General features: G+C 49.5%; 1 protein-coding gene across 2 annotated transcripts in view; it reads right to left on the reverse strand.

Moving 5' to 3' along the window:
- Nucleotides 1-13,077, reverse strand: part of pdgfab (platelet-derived growth factor alpha polypeptide b) — a 28,343-nt gene extending 15,266 nt beyond the window's left edge. For both annotated transcript variants that reach the window (XR_013964909.1, XM_080776356.1), the window contains exons 1-4: nucleotides 12,260-13,077; nucleotides 11,174-11,270; nucleotides 5,766-5,903; nucleotides 3,581-3,771 (exon numbers count right to left, since the gene is read on the reverse strand). Coding sequence is in view for 1 of the 2 variants with exons in the window: in XM_080776356.1 (XP_080632482.1) it covers nucleotides 3,581-3,771; nucleotides 5,766-5,903; nucleotides 11,174-11,270; nucleotides 12,260-12,322 (489 nt within the window). In the remaining variant the exon portion in view is untranslated. The remainder of the gene's footprint in view (nucleotides 1-3,580; nucleotides 3,772-5,765; nucleotides 5,904-11,173; nucleotides 11,271-12,259) is intronic.
- Between the last annotated feature and the right edge of the window lie 7,291 nt (nucleotides 13,078-20,368).

Here is a 20,368-nt window from a genome sequence, read left to right on the forward strand (position 1 = left end):
GTCAGACAGTGCCTTGTGGACAAAATGATGCAGCCTTCAGAGATGGGGAAAAAAGAGAAGGGAAGAAAGCTGCCAGAGTTAGAATATAATTTAACAACAACAAAATTGTGAAGACATCACACTAGTGGAAAACAGAAAGGAGGGCCAGTATATGTGCGCGTATGTGTGTGTGTGTGTGTGTGTGTGTGTGTGTGTGTGTGTGTGTGTGTGTGTGTGTGTGTGTGTGTGTGTGTGTCTGTGTGTGTGTGTGTGTGTGTGTGTTTGCATGAGGAGTCGGTGATAGTGCAAAGAGAAGTGGAAGGAATGCAAAAGAGGGTGAATGAAGACTATATAGGAGTGCAAGAATATTTAAACACATTCTCTCATTAAAAAAAATGCCTTTGCCCCTCTCTCTAGTTATCTCTGCCTCCCTCTCTCTCTCTCTCTCTCTCTCTCGCATCTAGAGAGAGAGCTCTCTCTAGATGCAAGCTGTTTAGACTCTTATCTGTATTAGTATACAGTCCCTCAGAGGCTGTTAGACCTATACACTTTTCTTATGACACACACACACACACACACAGTCAGAGGATCTGGAGGGGGACTTATCTCAGTGATGGACCAAAGTGCAAGCCAAGTCGAGAGAGAGAGAGAGAGAGAGAGAGAGAGAGAGAGACTTTCCTCGATAGCGTGAAACAGACAGACAGACAGACAGACAGACAGACAGACAGACAGACAGACAGACAGACAGACAGACAGACAGACAGACAGACAGACAGACAGACAGACCATGGGACATAAATGGATAAATGAAGGTACGTCTGCATGGAAAAGAAACACAGAGAGCGTGTTCTTTTCCCATCCTTCAGCTCGCACAAGGAAAACAAGTCAGACCCGTGGAGGGGGGAGGGGAGGGGCGGGAGGGAGGGGGTGGGAGACGGGCACAACATTTTTAGCCCTCCTCTAATAAACGGAGAGGGAGAAGCTCACAGACTGAAGCACTATTCAACGGCAGAGTGCTTACAGACCATAGGGCCCAAACAGAACCCTTAGCAATGAGACCATGTCACAACGTGGTCAATGTCTCCTGACCCTTTACGGTTGACCTTTGCCCCGAGACAAGGCCTTTCATCTGCCACCCCCCCCCCCAGCTATCGGCCACTGCACGGAAAAGAATTGGCCCTGTGAAACCCAGCGCCACCACGCCTGAGGCTTCCTATCCACGATGTGTGTGTGCGTGTGTCTGTGTGTGTACTCTAACTTGTCCCAATGGTCATGGAAATGCCAGAAGGGTGTGTGTGTCTGTGTCACATAGAACATGGCATTCCAAGAATAGCTGAATCGAACCACTGGCCACTTGCATAAGCCCATCGCCCTCCCCCTGCCCCATTTTTCTCGCCGACGGCATCCTCGTCGCAAGTGGACTTTAATAAGGCACAGAGCTTCCATTCACGAGGACAGAGGTTCTGGAGCAGACAAACAGACAGACAGACAGACAGACAGACAGACTGACTGGCAGACAGACTGACTGGCAGACAGAGAGCTGGACAAGTTCAGAGACACATGGACAGACAGACTGTCATCTGTACTGTAACACCAGAGGGGGCGAGCTCAGAAACTCCCTCACCGCACCGTGACTCAGCATGTTCTGACCATGAATCCTGTGCCCTTAAATCCAGTGCCCGACACCCCACAATGCCCGCCTTGTACAGTTCCCCTTTCAACTCCATGGGCAAAGGCTACGGGTCCATTCTGGTAGAGAAATGGACCGCCTGTCCCGTGACAGAATGTCCGCTGGCGCTCGTTGATCCCGTTCTGTGCCAGCGTGCCAAACAAGGGGAAGGAGGTATTTGTGTTATTATTACCCTGCCTGGCCTATCATGGCGGCATCTCTGTAGTCTAGAAAGCCAAACATCTCCTGCTCGGGCGGCCCTGCTAATAATTTGATACAGAACAGGACAGGCTTTTTCTGCAATGACATCAGATAGCGACGTCTCGCTGGCCCACAGCAGCAGGGGATGATCGCGGTGATAAATTCCAGAGATCGATACGCACACAGGCACACGCACGCACGCACACGCAGTAAAGTGTTCCCGATTATCCTGTTTATCCGCCGGTAGCCTCTTGCCGTTCCAGAGAAGAGCGCATAGCTTCCATAGCTGGGCGGCGGGGCCATGTGCTCTCTAAGAGGCAGTAGTGTAAATACAGCAGGAGTAACGACTCGCCGGCCAGCCAGCATGTCTCCTCTGAGCCTGAGCAGAGGGACAACGTCTTCAGGCCCACATACCTGCATGGGAGAACAGTGGGAGAACCCTTCTCGTCTTCTTCACTTGTTCTTTCTCTCTCTCTCTCTCCCTCCCTCCCTCCCTCTGTTTCTCTTGATCCCCTCCTCTCATGCAGGCTCCAGTGGAGACAAAGTGGCAAACAAACACTTGAAAAGCCTGATGGATGGTTAGTCGCGCAGCAGTGTCGCTCGCACGCAGGCCACATCTACAAGCGTGCGACGCGCTGCCAGTTTGTATAGATGGTCTATTTTCGGTATATGCGACACCGCCGCTGTGCAACCGATTTTAAGCAAGCATAACAGTGGAGAGACAAGTACACACCAAGACAGAGACCATCATCCTCTCTCTCTCTCTCTCTCTGGCATCCTGGGGGCTCTATACTGCTACCCACTTAGGTCTACGCTTCCATTGCTGTGAGGGCTTAACATAAACCCCCCCCTGGTTCCTAGCCCCTCCTCCCTCCTTGCCTCCTCGCTAGTTATCCGGTTCCTGCTATCCCCTCTTTACCCCTCCTGGCTTGGCAGAGACGCCCTGGCCTGTAGCCAAACGAGGGATAGAGTGATGAAGGGAGGTGCATGAAGGTTATGGAGAGAATAGGAGGTCGATGGAATGGAAGGAGAGAGGGGGGATATATAATGAGGGTAGTGGGAGAGCCCTGCGACTCTGGACGGGGGCCAAAAGCTTGGTAGGAACGACGGATTGAGATGGACAGAAGTCGAGGTAACAGAGAGAGAGAGAGAGAGAGAGAGAGAGAGAGAGCAGTAGAGTGTGAAGGAAGGCAGGTTGTCTTCCATGGAGTTAGTCAACGTGTCTCCAATGTGATTTACTTACCTGTTGGTAGGTAAGAAGAGCGGTGGCATTGTGTGCGTGCGTGCGTGGCTGGGAGCAGAAATGTACTGTATGAGTCTGTGGGCTTATTAGCATGTTTACAAGTGTAAGCTTGTAAACTTTAAGATATTGTTCTGCCTTTATTGCTAGTCCACAGTGAATAGAGACAGGAGACAGGGAGAGAGCAAAGGTCTGTCAGGCTCGGAATCCAAACCCGAGACTCGCTGTCAAGGCATCACACGCCTAACCCTCTCGGCGATCTGCGCCCCACAATCATCAAATGTTTTACTGTGGAGTGTGTGGAGTGGAATATAGATTCCCAATAGATTCTTTGACAGAAGAATACAGGTTTTACTTGGCGTTTACCTTTATAAACACATGTGTTTCGTACACTGTACTGTGTGTGAATGTGAGTGTGATTATTTGGGTGTGATTATGTGCGTTCCAGTATGTATGCATGCATGCATGCGATGCCCGTGCATTTCCCGTACCTTAACAGTGCGGTGGTGCTTGCGCGAGGGGTGGCAGCGCATGTTGCTGGTGTTGCAGCAACCCGTGCAGCGCTTGACCTCCACACACGGCGGCCATATCAGGAAGTTGGCGGCCGTGGGGTCCACCTGGCTCCTGGGGATCTCATAGATCACTGTCCGCGTCTTACACACCGCCGGGACCGCCTCTTCCACTGAGCAGAGAGAGAGAGAGAGGAGAGAGAGAGAGAGAGAGAGAGAGAGAGAGAGAGAGAGAGAGAGAGAGAGAGAGAGAGAGAGAAAATACAATATGAGTCACATTAATGTGATTGCTTAATTATTGTTCAACACCTTGCGCACGTCTAATTTCAAGGATATTAAAGGGTGCATTAGGCACATCCCCAATCTACAGTGTAAAATCCTCAGTATTAATTAATTAATTTAACCAATGGAACCAAATGGAATCGCAAAGGTCGACTTGGTTCCATTTGTGTGGGTACATTTTGACCCCTGGTGGTCCCAAACTTCTTCATGTCAAGATTTTTACGGCTCTAGCAGTGATTCTCAACCTGTTTAATTTCAAGGACCCCCAGTTTGACATGCATTAGTCTACGAACCTCCACATTGAATGGCATTTCTATCTCTGGGACCCCCAATTTATATTGTAAAATCAATGTTAATTTAACTCAGAGTGTGTACAAATGGTTCCATTTGTACACTCTCAGAGTTACAGACCCATAAGAGCCCATTTGGTTCCAACCTATCATTTAGCTGGGGACCCCCTGGAACTCCCTCAAGGAGCCCCGGACCCCACTTTTGGAACCAACACGTTACACAAATACATGACAATGTTTGGCACTCTCGTGTATATCATGTACGTATACGCAAACGCACGTCACTGGCTCTCATTCCTGCAGCACTACTCGAGGTGATGACTCACTCGATTTGGGATCTGCTCGTTTGCCCTCCCGAACATCACACCCAGCAGCCTCCGCTATAACGCCGCTAAAGAGGACGAGGCAATCCCAAAAAGCTGATCTCATGTCACCTAAGGAGCTTTGGGATGGACGCAGTGAGACAGAACAGAGACTGCTCCTTTGTTCTGAGCCCTGGCTGAGGCTAATGTGCTGCGACCGGCCTAAGGAGCCCTCTACGGTTGCCTGTTGAAAAGCTAATAACGGTCCTCGACCGTCTCGGGCTGCAGTGAAAAGGGGAAGCCAGTGTAAGCGTTCATCTCACATTTAATGCCCCGACAGGCAGAGCCTTCAGAAAGTAACAGAACGTGTACTGTAAGCCACCATTATGTCGTAAAGTTCAGTAAGCGATGGCCTTTGTGGCCGGCTGCCAAAGAGGTCCGTATACTGTATGGCTGGCTTATGATATGGACTGCATACATGAAATATGACCAGCAACAACATCCCGGAGTCGGTTAAAATGATACGCTTGGAGAGTTGTAAAAGAACATGAAGTCAGGCTTAACACAGACATCACACACTGTGCGCTTTTTCTCCTGGCCTCGATCAGATATCGTACCGCGTGGCGTTTTTATGAAGCAATCTGACTCAGAGCCCGGGCGAGCCGCAACTTGACTCCTGAATGCCTGGAATTTCCATGCTTAAGGATACATTTCTCTCGAGGCGCTCGTGTCTTAGATCTCCAACGGCCCCGGCCAATCAAAACAGCGCATGTCAGACATCAGTGCACCCCCCATCCGCCCCTCACCACTCAAAGCTCCGCCCCGCCTCACCCCCACCCCCCACCCTGGGCCCATCATCATCATTTCCCATGGTTCTGTGATTGCTGTAAATACTAGGTAGATGCCTCCATTAGGGATTTCCTCATCCACTTAATGCCGCGCAAAAACCACTAACTATTAGCTACATTTTCAAATGAGTGTTAAGTAATGAATTCCATCCTCTGGGAAGTCTCGATGCAGGTCTGGGTGGGTGTTTAAAACACAGGGTGACGATGTAGGGACATGACAGTGCTGTGTGTTACGTTAGTACAACACCATGCTGTGTGTTACGTTAGTACAACACTATACCATCACATGCTTACTCTGTGTTGTGCTACGCCGCAAAATCGTGGAGTTCTAGACCCTCGCAGGTCCATTTGAACCACTTTCAACCAATCTATTCGTCTATTTCCGCTATGTGACGAAATAGGGCATGTATCACTATGCATGCTGTGCCGTGCAGTGGGTCCTTACCAATGCTCCTCTTGCGTCGGCTGTGGAGCTGGGAGCGCTTCAGGTCATTGTAGTAACCTTGGTGACGAGAGGAGTTCTTGTGGTGGTTGTGGTGGTACTTGTGATGCTTGGGCTCCTCGATGACATCATTTCCCGTACCTCATCAAAACAGAAGGCAGCCATATTACTACAGCGTCATACAAAGAAAATCTCATTATACACGAGCATGGACACACACACACACACACAGTTTGTTCAACCGACCTGCCATTACAATCAGCCAACAAAAGAGTGTATAACCAAAGCCGCCGGAGCAGCGGTGGATGACTGCGGTAGGTGGCTTGGTAGGTCTCACCAGAAAGGCCCATGTGATTCCCCCATTGATGTTTTATATATCCCTTTCCACAACAAACAATGCTATGGTTAGTCACACGACCATAATGAGACCTTAACGGCCTACCAGGGCTGTGTGCAGTAACGGAACCCACACTTCCCTGCATGCAGAGCTACGGGTTCCCCCTTCAGCGTGTTGGCAGGCGGGCGTCGGTCGATAATATCACAGCTTGAGGTAAACATTCCAAAGTAAACATGGTATACTTGGAATTGTTTTATGCCGACCTCAAATGCAATTACACGCTTTATGTGAAAGCCTTGCTCACTGCATGTGAAGAACCTTCCCACCGTGAACGAAGCTAGACACAGGTGACTCACGTCGAAGTCTTTTAAAAACAACTAGCTCTCGCAGACGCATGGGGCGACTAAAAGTGGTCATTTGACAGACGGTGCTCATCCGCCATTATCCCCGGCACGTAATTAGTATAGCTTCGTGTCTCGCATTTATGTGAAAACGCTTGCTTTTTGGTCATTTGGCGGCTGGGGAAAGTACACGTTGTGTTATATGCTGCGCCGCTAGTTTCTCAAATCTCTTTAACTGCAGTCCGCTGTAGCAAGCTCAGCTCATTGCAGTCATGGTCATCTGATAAAGCATGCTTATTTTGGTCCCCACCCAGAATATGAGGCCGATTATAAAAGAGTGCCAAAGCCGGCAATAAAACGATAAAAGCCTGTTCACTGGATACTGCCCTTTCCCAAGGAACAGAGTCTGACAGTAACAGAGTGTTTGCTAAGAAGGCTGGTCTACGTGTCTGGTACTGTATACCCAGCTGGGTAACCCAATCCTATACCTGTACGCGTACACACACACACGTGTCCGCACAAGCACACGTGCATGCGCACACACTGCCACAACCAAGCCCCTTTCATTATCCTCATAACAAGTTAAAGTTGAGTGTACACCAGTAGAACAAAGCTTGGTCATAGACAAACAACCTCCACTCATCCAGGTGGGGCACAAAGAAGTGATTTCCTCTTCCTACCCGACGCCTATAGCTCCGGGCACGGCTGTTTATTTACCTTCGGATGCCATCTTTTTCCGATGCCTTTAAAGCCCAGACCCAAACATTGTCCCTGCAGGGCCTATGGGGTGTGTGTGTGTGTGTGTGTGTGTGTGTGTGTGTGGTGTGGGGGGGGGGGGAGGTTCCCCCCCTCTAGCCTGTCTCCTAGTCAGTCAGAGATCCAGTGACCCAAAACCTGAGGTCCACAGAAAGGAAGTGTTTACTGGGGGGGGGGGGGGGGGGGGGGGGGGGGTTGGGGGTTTAGCACTGGGGCTAGCTATCAGTCTGTCATGGGCACGCATGGAGGGTAATATGCTATGGCACGCACACACGCACATACAGACACGTCCATGCATGTGTGGCTGTGCATGCACATACATGTACATGTACATTCAGATGTTTACACACACACGTTCAACTTCAAACATGCTACGTGCGACCGCACAAACACACACACTCATACGCACACGCACCCACACACATAGCAGGGTGCACTGCGCTGTCAGAGGAACACGTTGTGACAGCTGGCTGATTTCTTCACCTAACAACCTTTTAACGCTGCGGGTCACTGACAGAACTCCCAGTGTGGCTGAACACCTCTCCCTCCCTCTCTCTCTCTGTCTCTATCTCTCTCTCTCCTTCTCTCTCCCCCCCCCCCCCCCCCCCCCCCCCCCCCCCCGTCAGGGAGGGAGGGACGGAGGGAGGTCATCCCACCGGTGGCCAGTCAAGAGACGGGCCATGTCAGAGAGTACTGCTGATGGGAGAAAGAAAGGAGGAACATAAAGGAGTCCTTTATGGACTCTCTGTAGTCCCCCCACCCTCACTACCACCACCCCCTGTCACAAAAGGACCTCTCTGTTGTCACCCCCCCCCCCCACACACCCTATGCACAGCTAAATCCTCAGTGTTAATGTAACTCCGAGGCGGTCCATTTCCTACACATCAGTAGTTCTCCGTCTGGGTTCCAGGTGAGTGGGAGCTAATAGAGGTGAATGACTCCCTCCATTAGCCATGGGAGCTCCCCTCTCTCTCTCTCTCTACCTGTACAAATGAACCAGCACGCTCTTCACTAATCATACTACAGTCCTATAATTGACTCTGTCTCTCTGTCTCGCTCAACCTCTGCTGAGTTGACAAACTAGCAGTTCAGTCCACACATTAAAACGCTCGCTGTTCATTTAACCACTTTTGAAACTCCTTTTTATTTTAGGACCTCCAGGTCATTATGCATTACGCCACAGACCCGCATATCTCCCTGAGGGTCCCAGACTCCCCAACAACTTTGAGAATATATACTGCCCAATATACTTTTCCTTACATATCCGATCTGCAAGCTCCCAATGCGGCGCAAATGCAATGCATTGTTAGCTTGCGGATCTGCAGTTTTTGCCTAATGACCACCCGCCCCCCCCCCCCCACCTCCCTTGGCTTATACGGATGCATCATGCTGGGGTTCAAGTGTTGTAAACTTCAGAGTGCTTTACACTCTCAAGAGTATCAGTGTTGAGTGCTGATAAGGGTCCAGCAACAAGTAGGTCTGGACGTAATGGGGGGGGTGGGTTGTGTGAACCGGGGCCAACCGTATAGTTAGTGAAGGTAAACAGCTTTGCGAGGCAGGTTGCACAACAAACCCCTGTCTGTCTGTCTGTCTGTCTGAGGGAGGTGCAGCGGGAACACAAGCTCCAGATCCCTCATGAACCCTCGTCCACCTCTGCCCCATGTCAAGAGTCAGGTTCCCCTTTCTGTCAAAGTCTTTCGGAGAGAGAGAGAGAGAGAGAGAGAGAGAGAGAGAGAGAGAGAGAGAGAGAGAGGCGCAGTCAGACTGAGGGGACGTGGAGAGAGGGAGCGAGGGGCAGACGAGAGCGAGGAGGAGAGGAGCACCTCAGGGGCCAGACAACCATCAGCAGACATCAGCAGGTCATCTCGGCTGTCACTCAGAGCTGAAGACACCATTCTTACTGGATGTGTACGCACGCGCGCACTCGCACACCCACGCACACACGGGGGCCTCACACATGCCTTGGAGCCTGTTCTCACAGCGCACACAGCGGTGCTAGATAAAACACACAGCGGTGAGATAAGGCCCTCAGAGATGACACTGACACATCCATCCTGGAGGGGCCGCTTCACACGTTCCCTCAGCGCTATACGCTGACAGAGATCCTGGGATAAGAACTCTGATCTAGGAAGGAAGGGCCACAGGCTATATGGAGATGGTGCTCTCCAAGAGGGGGAAATCCAACATGACAAACACGATTAGAAAACAAGAAGAAAGCACATAATAACGTTAGGCACTTTTTTCCAACTCCGAGCAGAACGTTGCGTGGCTTAAGTGGCCCTCCTTCTGCAACGTCTCACCTGATGTTCAACTACAGTATTTCTTCCCATGAGCCTGAACCATGAGGTGGTTCATTTTTTACTGCCGCAGGGCTGGGGCTGACATTACCCAGACGTTGACGAGACAGATGCCTTTGGTCCCCTCCTTCCTGCTTTAACACGCCCGGGCGGTGGACGGTCCAGAGCGCTAACGTTTTTAACAGTCCAGACCGTCCGCGCGGCAAAAGCTCTGAAAATACCGGCCCAGGCTGGCGTCAAAAGTCTTTTTTAAGGGCGGGCGGGGACGTCTGTCTGGGGGGGGGGGACAGATTTATGCCCTCGTAATAATAATCAGCCTACTACTGTTACTCCGGAAAACATTCCTCTGTTTGAAGAAAGACATTTTAATTCAATTATAAACACCTCTTTTCAATGGCAGAGGCACCAGGGGTGGGGGGGGGGTGGGACCTATTTCTAGGCCCGGAACAATGCGGGGTGATTACTGTTGTCTGGAGTTGGAATATGTCATTAATTTTCATAGTCATACAGGCCTGGCTGCCCGGCAATATATTGAACTTGTAAAAAACGGGACCTAAAATGGGACCTGGTGGACAAACTGTTGACCAGAACACCAACAGTAGCAATGTAGCCGTGTTGTCAATATGAGCTATGAGGTCACTAATGAGCTATGACCAGCGAGAGAGCCTAAACAATTTCAGGCAGTTAAAACTAATTAAGTAATTACCCATTTCCATCAACAAACCTATAAGGGGAAGGCCCATATTTGATATATGGCCAGAGCCTGTGTAAATAGAGGCTCATGTGAAGGCAAACAGCTTTTTGCCAGTGCACCCCTGTAACCTAATCTACCCTTAAGAGAGACTGAGACTACACCCCCCCCCCCCCTCCCCCCTCCCCTCTCCCACCCCCCACCAACAAGAGAACCAGCACCTCAAAGATTCAAGACCACAGTCGGCCATGTAGCAGCCTGTCTGACCCCGAGAGCTGCAGCCTTCTCGGTTTACAGGCCACTGTACGAGGAGGCACCTTCCATGCCATAAAGTTGGCTTATATTGCAAGCGACAACAGCTGAATGTGTCCTGGTGAATAAATACCGGCAGTGAAAGTCCACCTTTGTCACATGTGTACAGTAGACGTGCCATATCTGCCTTATCATGATCGACTCGACTGTACCACTTAAACAGTATGTATGATGATAACACAATACCTGCATGGACCAGACTCCCCCCCCCACCTCCAGAAAAGAAGAAAGAAAGACTAAATAAATAAATAAATAAAGATCCTGTGCGTCGCTCTAAAGCATCACTCCCTTGAGATCATGAAACGAGCCATAAATATTCAAATTCCTGCCTGAAGTGAAAGTTATATAGCCTTTAACTTTAACAATGCAAAGGATCGGGAAAGCGTTTAGTCATTTATTAATTTAATAGGAGTGGACCTGGAGTGGATCTACTGAGCAGACTGCAACTGTCTGAACATATTAACCACTGCACCTACTGACGTTTTAAAAGCAGAGACGTTGCGTGCCACTGTGTAGATTTTGTCCAACATTATGTCTTTTATACGTCGTTTTACTACACTGTCGGTAGTACTAATCGTAAACACACACGTGTAAACAGCAGCATCTGCTAGTAATCATAAGTAAATGTGAATGAGCAAAGTCCAGTGCGGTTGAAAGTATCAAGAGGCAGAATTTACCTACGGAGTCTATCTCCAGTAGCCGCTGGAGGTCGCTGATGCTGTGGATTTCACTGTGAGACAACCTCTCTATCAGCTCCTGGGGAATCTCCACTTCCTTGAGGGCAGGAAAATCAAAGCAGAAACACAACGGTTAGGGATTTGTCAATACGGTCTTAAACGCTTATGTCATTCTTCCCCCTATATAAACAAAGTGCGATCGGTTTAAACAACCGCCACCGAAGATCAGTGCCATAGAAATGTGGCAACAATGTGCCAACTGCAGCGAGCGTGTTGTGCCCTTGTTCACAGCCATTCGCTACACTTGCACTTGTTGCGGTGCTGCGAGTTAAGTATCTCAAGTTGAGCAAACCGTGCAGCCAGCCAGCCTTACAGGAACAGAGCCTATTTATATCGCCCACAGCGATTCCCATGAAAGCGCTACGCCCAACCAAAAACTTTTGCCCAGTTGGCTCAGGCTACAAACGGATTTGGCACAAAAGCCGAAAATAACTGGAATAGGCGTCTGAGTGCATGTGCCAATATTAGTTTTCAAAAGCATGCAGCCAATGCATAGCCTATATACCGCAGCGATATGCTAAATACATACAAGTTGTTCATTTCCTGAAAATGACTTAGGATATTCTGTGTTCTTAAACTATAGGCCTAGATAATGTATAATCGAAGCATTTTAAAAATGAAAAAATAAATAAATAAAAAATAAAATAAACTATGACTGTGTACATATATAGGCTGCTGACACTAACAATAACAGTAGACTTGAACAGTCAAAGTACGTAGGCGTTCATATAATTCTATATTATGTACTAATTACAGGCTGGGATCAAAGCTCCAGGCTATTGCTGAGCAGAGGGAACTTTGTCTGGTCCTTTATAGTAGTTGGAGACAGTGGGCGCTCTGAGGACTGCACAGCCTGGGGAACTCGTGTAAGACGGACCCCCATATCAGAGCACCACCAGAGCCCCCCGGCCGGCCGCCACGGTGTGTAACTAACAAGGGGGCTATAGGCCTATCCGCCCCCATTTTCATTCAAGGCCACCTCGGTGGCCGTGGAAGTGGAAAGGTCCTTATATTATCTAACTTTACCTCAGCGGTGGCGAGCAGCAGGTACGACGTCCACAGGAGGAAACAACAAAGTGCGGCTCTCATCTCCTCTCAGGTTCAATTCCCCCGAATTCAAGAAAAGGCTGGTATTCTGTAGGAGCCGCAGAGTTGCTCCTGCCCCCCGAGAATCCAGAACCATCCCTCGGGGAGAGAAACAAGTGTGTGAGACCCCCCCTCTTTCTCTCTCTCCCTCTCTCCGTGCACTTGCTCTGTGCCTGGGAAAAGCGACTCTAGCTAGTGGAAGTTGCCTCTGTGTTCTTTACATGAGAGTGCGTCTCGTCCAGGCTCTCTCTGACTGACAGAAGCTGACAGAGCGGCAGGTCGACATGGCTCCTCTCAGACCGAAGCGGGACAATCCCAGGAGGCAAGCCCGACTCGCATTGCACTTGTTCTGCAGCCTGTAATGAATGGAGCGGATAGCCTAGAGACCCCAGTGAACTTGTTTCAGATGAGAAAAAAGACGTTATGCCTTTCCTCTCGGGGATTTATTCAGAAGGCTAATATGTGAAGACAAATATTGCCTATAAATATTTTTTTTCAATAGAATCCATACAATGTGTGATTATTAATAACTCAAAAAAGCGCGCAGCATATAATCCCAAGTGTGCAGGTTCCCCCAGAGAAAATGTTTAACAAAAAGACTGCAGGGTAGTTCTTCTCAGGTACAAAAAAATAAGAAAATAAAAAGTTGTCCGTGTATTGAATCCAGTGCAAGTGTTGCAGTTTGTGGAGCGGCTCTGGTGGCTGCAGCACACACACACACACACATACACACACACAGGTCCTACTTTGTGCTGGACTGTGCAGAGAATGAAGTGAGGAGCGCGTCTGAGCCCGTGGATATAGAGAGCAGAGAGCTCCGTGCCCGTTGCGCCTCCCCTCGCGCTTCGGTGATCGCGCATCTATTGAGCAAGGGAGCTGGTTGGCTGGTTGAATGACTTAAGAACATGTGCCCATCCCCCCACACAATGTCTGCGTGTGTGTGTGTGTGTGTGTGTGTGTGTGTGTGTGTGTGTGTGTGTGTGTGTGTGTGTGTGTGTGTGCGCGCGTGCGTGCGTGCGTGCGCGCCCTTTTAGGAGAAAGCCCATTCATAGAATTCAGAGCTCATTAATGGATATATACGTTAAGAAGACACCACCCCGACGCAATACTAATCTGGTCAAATTGATAAACAAGGATGAATGTTTGGCTATATTGGGTGATTAACCAATGGTAATGATGCTGCACATGGAGATGCCTAAATGAATGACCACGATATAGTTAATAATAATCAACATTATTAATAGATCATAATTAATAAGATTGGCAGGTGTCTGTGCAGCATATAATGGACAAAGGAGGCAGCAGTGTGGCTTCTTCTCCAGCAGGTTAACCATGGAGACTGGTCCTAACTTGCTGTTAGGTCTAATGAGGAGGCCCCGAGGGTCCTGCTAAACGAGAAGCACCTATAGCATAGGTCAGCTCTCCCGGTGGCCCTCCACCTTGTCCTTTATGGACAAGGGTTTTAAAAGCTTTTTTCATGTCAAGGTGTACATTATTTATTCGCCATTTGAGCCGCATGGACAACCAAGCATTTGATTGATATAAAACTTGGAATATTTTTGTTAAAGTTGGATAAGATTTTGTCCTTGCTGGAATTGATGTTGGATGAGAGACAACAGCAAAATAACAATTATTCTATAAGTTCTCTAACTGTGTAGACTTCTTGTAAATGAAGTAATTATTTACAAGATTATTATTTGTTTTCATTTTATACTCTCAAGAGTTAAAGATTATAGGGCCCATTTGGTTACCAACTCTTCTTCCATCATTTAGCATGGGGAGTCAGTGAGGACCACCTGGATCACCCTCAAGGACCACTGGCACTGCTTTATGGACAAGGTGGAGCTGACCTGATAGGTCACCATGCAGGTGGCCAACCCTACACACACACACACACACACACACACACACACACACACACACACACACACACACACACACACACACACACACACACACACACACACACACACACACACACACACACACACACACACACAGCTTGTACAATTTAAATAGGGCACTATGGAATTATTAAATAACCTCATATGCGTGTTTGGGATGATACATAAGACATTTCATAGTTTGATGTTCAACACATTCAATAGTAGGTGTGTGTGTGGGGGGGGGGGGCTCATAGTGAACATTATGTACAGTATGGGAGGAAATGCTCCCAGCTGAGCTCAATCATCGCACAGCACTGATTGCTCATCCCTCAGCTTGACGTTGGAGAAAGTAACTGTCAGAGAATGATGTCATATCACGAATACATCGGTGTGTGTGTGTGTCACAGTGATGACCGTCACTGGTCAGGTCTCCCTGAACAGGACGAAGACCACAGCCTTTCACATTCAAGGAGAGATGCAGTGATTGAATCATCGTTGTGTTCTGCATGGTGGTCTTTGTGCATCGTGGAAACACACACAGTCAGCGTCACAAAGGGAAAGTGGTGATTCCTTCCTATATAAAGACACAACAGAGTGGCTTAGACTAGAGACTGTCTGATAATCAGAAGGTCACTGCCCCCGCAACAACCCCCTGGGCTGCCCATGCAGTATATGTGTCAAAGTGTCCCTGAAGCAAGACCCTTAACTATAAATGCAGCACGATATTGACATTAATTTGGACCGATATGATCTCCGACTATTTGCAGGGTCATAATATTTAGCTTTGTTTTGCTGGTGTATAATTTACCACAGTAAACCTGTCATGTCATGCACACGATTCTCCTGAGCCCCTGGAGTCAAGTAGAGCCTCATTTGGATAAAGGTGTGCAGTCGTGATGGAGGGGGAGGGGGAGGGGGAGGGGGGAGGAAGAGAGGCGGAGAGGATGATCGAGAAAACGCCGGAGAGAACGGGAGAGAACAGAGTGTAGCAGCATAACCCAGAGAAGGTGCAGGGAAGCAGCTAACTGGGCTTTATTAAACAACATGTTTACTGGCAACTGAGCTCTGTGTACCTAACAACATCAACCCCAATAAATGCTTTTATGGAAGCACAGTAAATCCAGCCCATAAAGACACGGCGGAGAGGACATGTTCTCTCTGAGTAAGACGATGATGATGACTCCCGTTTCCCCCCTCAGGCCACGCATTGCTCCCAGTGGGAAGAGCAGAGGAAACGGGTATAAGGGGGGAGTATATGAATGTGGTGGATACGAGCTGTGTTGTGTCCCAGGGGGGGTGAAGTGTGCCACGTGGTTTGGAATGACGGGGGGCATGTGTCCAGGTCATGTATTTCCAATGTCCAGAAGGAGTTGAACTTTGAGTTGAACTGACCTTGTAAGCCTGAATATCTTCCTAGGATAGAAGAGTTTCTCTTTTTTTCCCCCTGCGGGCTGAGTTGAAGTTTTGCCTGTCCCACATCGACATCGACGAGGGGTTTGAATTGTGATTACTTTAATCACAGAAGAAGGGACAAACTACTAGGAGGGAGTTTCAGTGGAATGAGATGCGTGTGCAGTGGCCGGTCCGAGCTGAGCTTTAACACAAAACTGAAATGAGGGTTTGTCTGAAGAAAGTCTTCTGCAGCTTGGCTCTTCAACCGTCATGGACACGACTGACTCTACTCCAATGTGTCATGTTGTCACACATGAAGTCCTTGCGTGCAGGTGTCTGGCCGTCCGTCCGTCCGTAGTCCAGAGCTAATCTGAGAAACCACTGGAATAATCAGTGCCGACTGCCGAATGCCATGGACACAGACGTGTAACTCCAGTAATTGTTTTGACATTTTACTTTTTAAACACATTTTTATTTTTTATTTATTCTTGAAAGTGACGGGGAAAGGCAGGAGAGAGAGAGAGAGAGAGACTGTGGATGCAGCAAAGAGCCTCGGGTGGGATTCGAACCCGGCCCAGCTGCAAGAAAGATGCTATGTGCTTTTACCACTTGTCACATTCTTAAGCCTAATTTTTACCAGGCGAAAAAATGGCTTAAGGCATCCTAACATCCCTGTTTTTGGGGCTAACATTCAGCAGAAATATATCCGCTCTACAAGCTCGCAACATGTAGCATTGCCACGTTGTGAGAACCCCCCCCGTGTTCACACACACACACACACACACACACACACACACACACACACACACACACACACACACACACACACACACACACACACACACACACACACACACACACATTATCATGAGTAACCAAATCTTAACTTCAGTGCAGCAGGGCTCTGACCCGGGAAAATAATCTCACACTTCGACGTGTCAGGGAACCATAAAGGAGATAGTAGAAACTCAATGTGCCGATAATTATATTATTAATAGTCACCATGTTTATGCTGAACATCATGATTGTGATGTTTATGAGTTGCCATGGGGACGAGGGCTCCTTTCCACCGAACGCAATCGCACATTCGTCCAAAGTTGACCACATGCGTACCTGTCGAACCCTGCAACAGACAAACAAACATGGACACTAATCAGGTGTCTTCTGACCACACCCAGCCATATCAGAGTGAGTCATGCACCAAAGGACTTTAGGCTACCGAGCAACCTCTTCCCTCTAGCCTGCAATCAGCCTCCGCTCAGCCAGGCCCCGACGAGCTCATCCATGTCTTGACGACAACGTTGATTCCATTAGTGGTTTTGGGTCGTCATGTTTCAGCACAGATTTATGTCATTCAGCACAAACCTTCATCTGGTAATACAGGCTCATTAGAGTCTATGCGTAACCTTTATTGCTGTGTTACCCACACGTGCAGTATGCACGCACGCACGCACGCACGCACGCACGCACGCACGCACGCACGCACGCACGCACGCACGCACGCACGCACGCACAAACCTGCTATTGTCAGCTTGCGACACCGGCATGCAACTAAGTATGAATCAGGCGTAATTCATGGCGAGTTTCCTTCATGGGTGCAAAGGTGGCATTCCAGAGAGTGATATAAACTGGACTTAGAAGTTACGCGGAGCGGAGTGGGTGTCGGGCATAATCCAGGGCAACCCTTTACACACATAGACACACTGAACAAACACCCACTGACATGAACACCCTCTCTTATTGTCTACTAGAATGTCTCGCAGCTACTTACTAGGTCACTCACCTGGTGCGCAGTCAAGAGAAATCAGTGGAGAAAGAGCAACTGTTGCAGCGAGGCAGCGGATTGAGCCATGATGCTCCCTCCGAGGCCCAAAGCCTGAGTTACGCTTATAGAAAACAGCCGATCTACAAGCTCACAATGCCTCGATGCGCGAGGCGTTGTCCAGCTTGTAGATCGGCTGTTTTCGGTGCAGCGCGGGCCGGGCATGCAAACGTATCAGTATGAAATGCAGCTGGTCGTTTATAGGGACATTTACTAGAGCTCGTTTACCGGCCGTTTCCAACTGTGACTTATACAGCGAAACCTCAATGAGCTGCTCTGTGGGCGCCGGCCGTATCCCCTTTCCTCACGGGCTACAGGTGAGTGGCCATTCAGGGGGAAGGATACGCCACCAGGGTGCCAACCAAGTATACCTGTGGGACCCATAAACCAACACTGCTCTGCACACACACACACACACACACACACACACACACACACACACACACACAGGCCTACAGGGTGAAAGAAGCCGGTATACATTCCACACCAAGTAATTCTTCCACCTGCAACACATTATGCTGCATTTATTTCTTTCCAGTGGTCAGGGTGACCAGGAGGTGCATTCATTGTACCTGTGAAGTCTGTCCAGCCCACGTCCACCTGGAGTTCACATTCTCCTCATAACTCCCCGCTGACTCCTCAAGCCGTGTGCTGCTGCTCGTCCGTGGAGGAAGCCCTATAGCGGCCCGCAAAAACCAAGACCAAAGAGAAGAAAGCACAGGAAAAACACGCTGGAAGGAATGCATGGCGCACGTGCATGCGTGTGTGTTTGTGTGTGTTCTTGCCTGGCTGGCTCCAACCGTCCAGTTCCTGTGGGTTCCAGTGCTTGGGCTTGACCCCACCGCTCGGGTCGGGGATGGACGCAGAACCGCAGCAGCCGGAGAACTCCACGGTGGTTGGAGGGAACACTCTCGCTTTTCCAACGTGACAACAAGGAATCACATGCGGGCTGAAAGGCAGAATTGCTGGCCTGGATATAGGCCTGCCTATATACAGAGAGAAGAGAGGCAGAGACAGAGAGGCAGAGTAGAGAGCGAGTGAAAGAAATAGATACATAGAGCGTTTTAATTTAAACACTGACAGTTTCACACGCTCTCTCTTACATCCACAGACGGACAGACGTGCAGTCAGTTCAGGACAAGCTGTAACACGCCCCCCACAACACCACCCCGCGTCCTCCCCCCCCCCCCCCCCCGTGTCCCCCCTTCCCAGCTCCTTTTTCCCCTTAAAACACTGACTCTTTATTCTCAATGTGCAAAAAAAAAGAAAGAAAATCACACACTCCCCTAAGTCTCTTTCGTACACACACACACACGCACGCACAAGGCACACGCACACACACACGCACACACACACACACACACGCACACACACACACACACATACACACTCGCGCACACACGAAGAACAGGGGGAACAGGGGACTTCCAGCCACTGAGAAATAGCAGTGTAATTGCCGGTGCTCTGTTGTCTATCAAGACGTGACCTTTTCAACATGTGTGTGTGTGTGTGTGTGTGTGTGTGTGTGTGTGTGTGTGTGTGTGTGTGTGTGTGTCGTGTCGGGAGCGATGGGAACTAAACTGGGCAAGGAGGAAGACTGGGGTCTCCCCCGGCTCTGTGGTGGTCCCAACACCACCCACCACCACCGAGGAGGAAGACTGGGGTCTCCCCCTGACTCTGTGGTGGTCCCAACACCACCACTACCCTTCTGTGGTGGTCCCAACACCACCTGCACCACCACCGAGGAGGAAGACTGGGGTCTCCCCCTGACTCTGTGGTGGTCCCAACACCACCCACCACCACCATGGAGGAGGACTGGGGTCTCCCCCAGCTCTGTGGTGGTCCCAACACCACCCACCACCACCATGGAGGAGGACTGGGGTCTCCCCCTGACTCTGTGGTGGTCCCAACACCACCCACCACCACCACTACCCTTCTGTGGTGGTCCAAACACCACCCACCACCACCACTACCCTTCTGTGGTGGTCCCAACACCACCCACCACCACCACTACCCTTCTGTGGTGGTCCCAACACCACCCACCACCACCACTACCCTTCTTTGCCTGTGAACTTGTGTCTCCCCCCCCCCCCCCCCCCACGCTGAGTGGGCTCTGGAGGCCCGGAGGATGGAAGGGGATATAGAGGACACAAATCACACCCCCTATATAGCTCGGTGGTCTTCAGACCTGGACTCTCAGGGTTCCTTGAGAGGGTTCTATAAATCTAAATGGACCGATCAGAGCCTGTAACTCTGACAGTATACAAATGGAACCATACTGTACACTCCATTCCATTTGTATACTGTAAGAGTTATATGGCCTTGAGAAGCACTGCCCTTTAGCAGCTTATAGCTCACAGCTGGCAATGGGATGATGATGATGATGATGATGATGGTAGAGAGGAAGGAGCCGACCCGTGTCCTCGTGGAGTGTAAAAACATTGTGGTTTCTCAACAACCAGTGGCCCTACATGGACCTCTATTGACCCCCTAGCAATCACAGGTGGTACTGTAGCTACATGGGGGAAAAGGTTGTATACCTTTGTTAAAATCAACAAAGTGTGTTTAATTTATTTTATATTTCATAAGGCCGTCACATTTAGGAAAACGTCTGAAGGAACAGGTGTAGTGCATACGGAGCGACCGGGGCAGCATGTGGACCTGCTGAGACGTGTTTTGTACATCTGCTATTTTCAGAAGTATAAATCTGGCTAGACGCTCAATGCCAAGAGAAAACAGAAAGGACACTAGTACAGAGCCCTGAGGGACTCTCCGGTCAACCAAGTACGGGTTGAAGAAGTGGTAAAAAGAAGGAAAAAAAAGAAAAGTTGAGAAGCGCTGTTCTAATTAGTTCCTTTGTGTACAGAGAGGGAAGGAAGCAGGGCAGTGCAGCGGCTCGGACGCGCTTCTCTGGCTCGGCCTTCCACACACACACACACACACACACAC

Source organism: Protomyctophum bolini, assembly GCF_963924005.1.
Source record: "Protomyctophum bolini genome assembly, chromosome: 11".
In the NCBI taxonomy this organism is placed as follows: Eukaryota; Metazoa; Chordata; class Actinopteri; order Myctophiformes; family Myctophidae; genus Protomyctophum; species Protomyctophum bolini.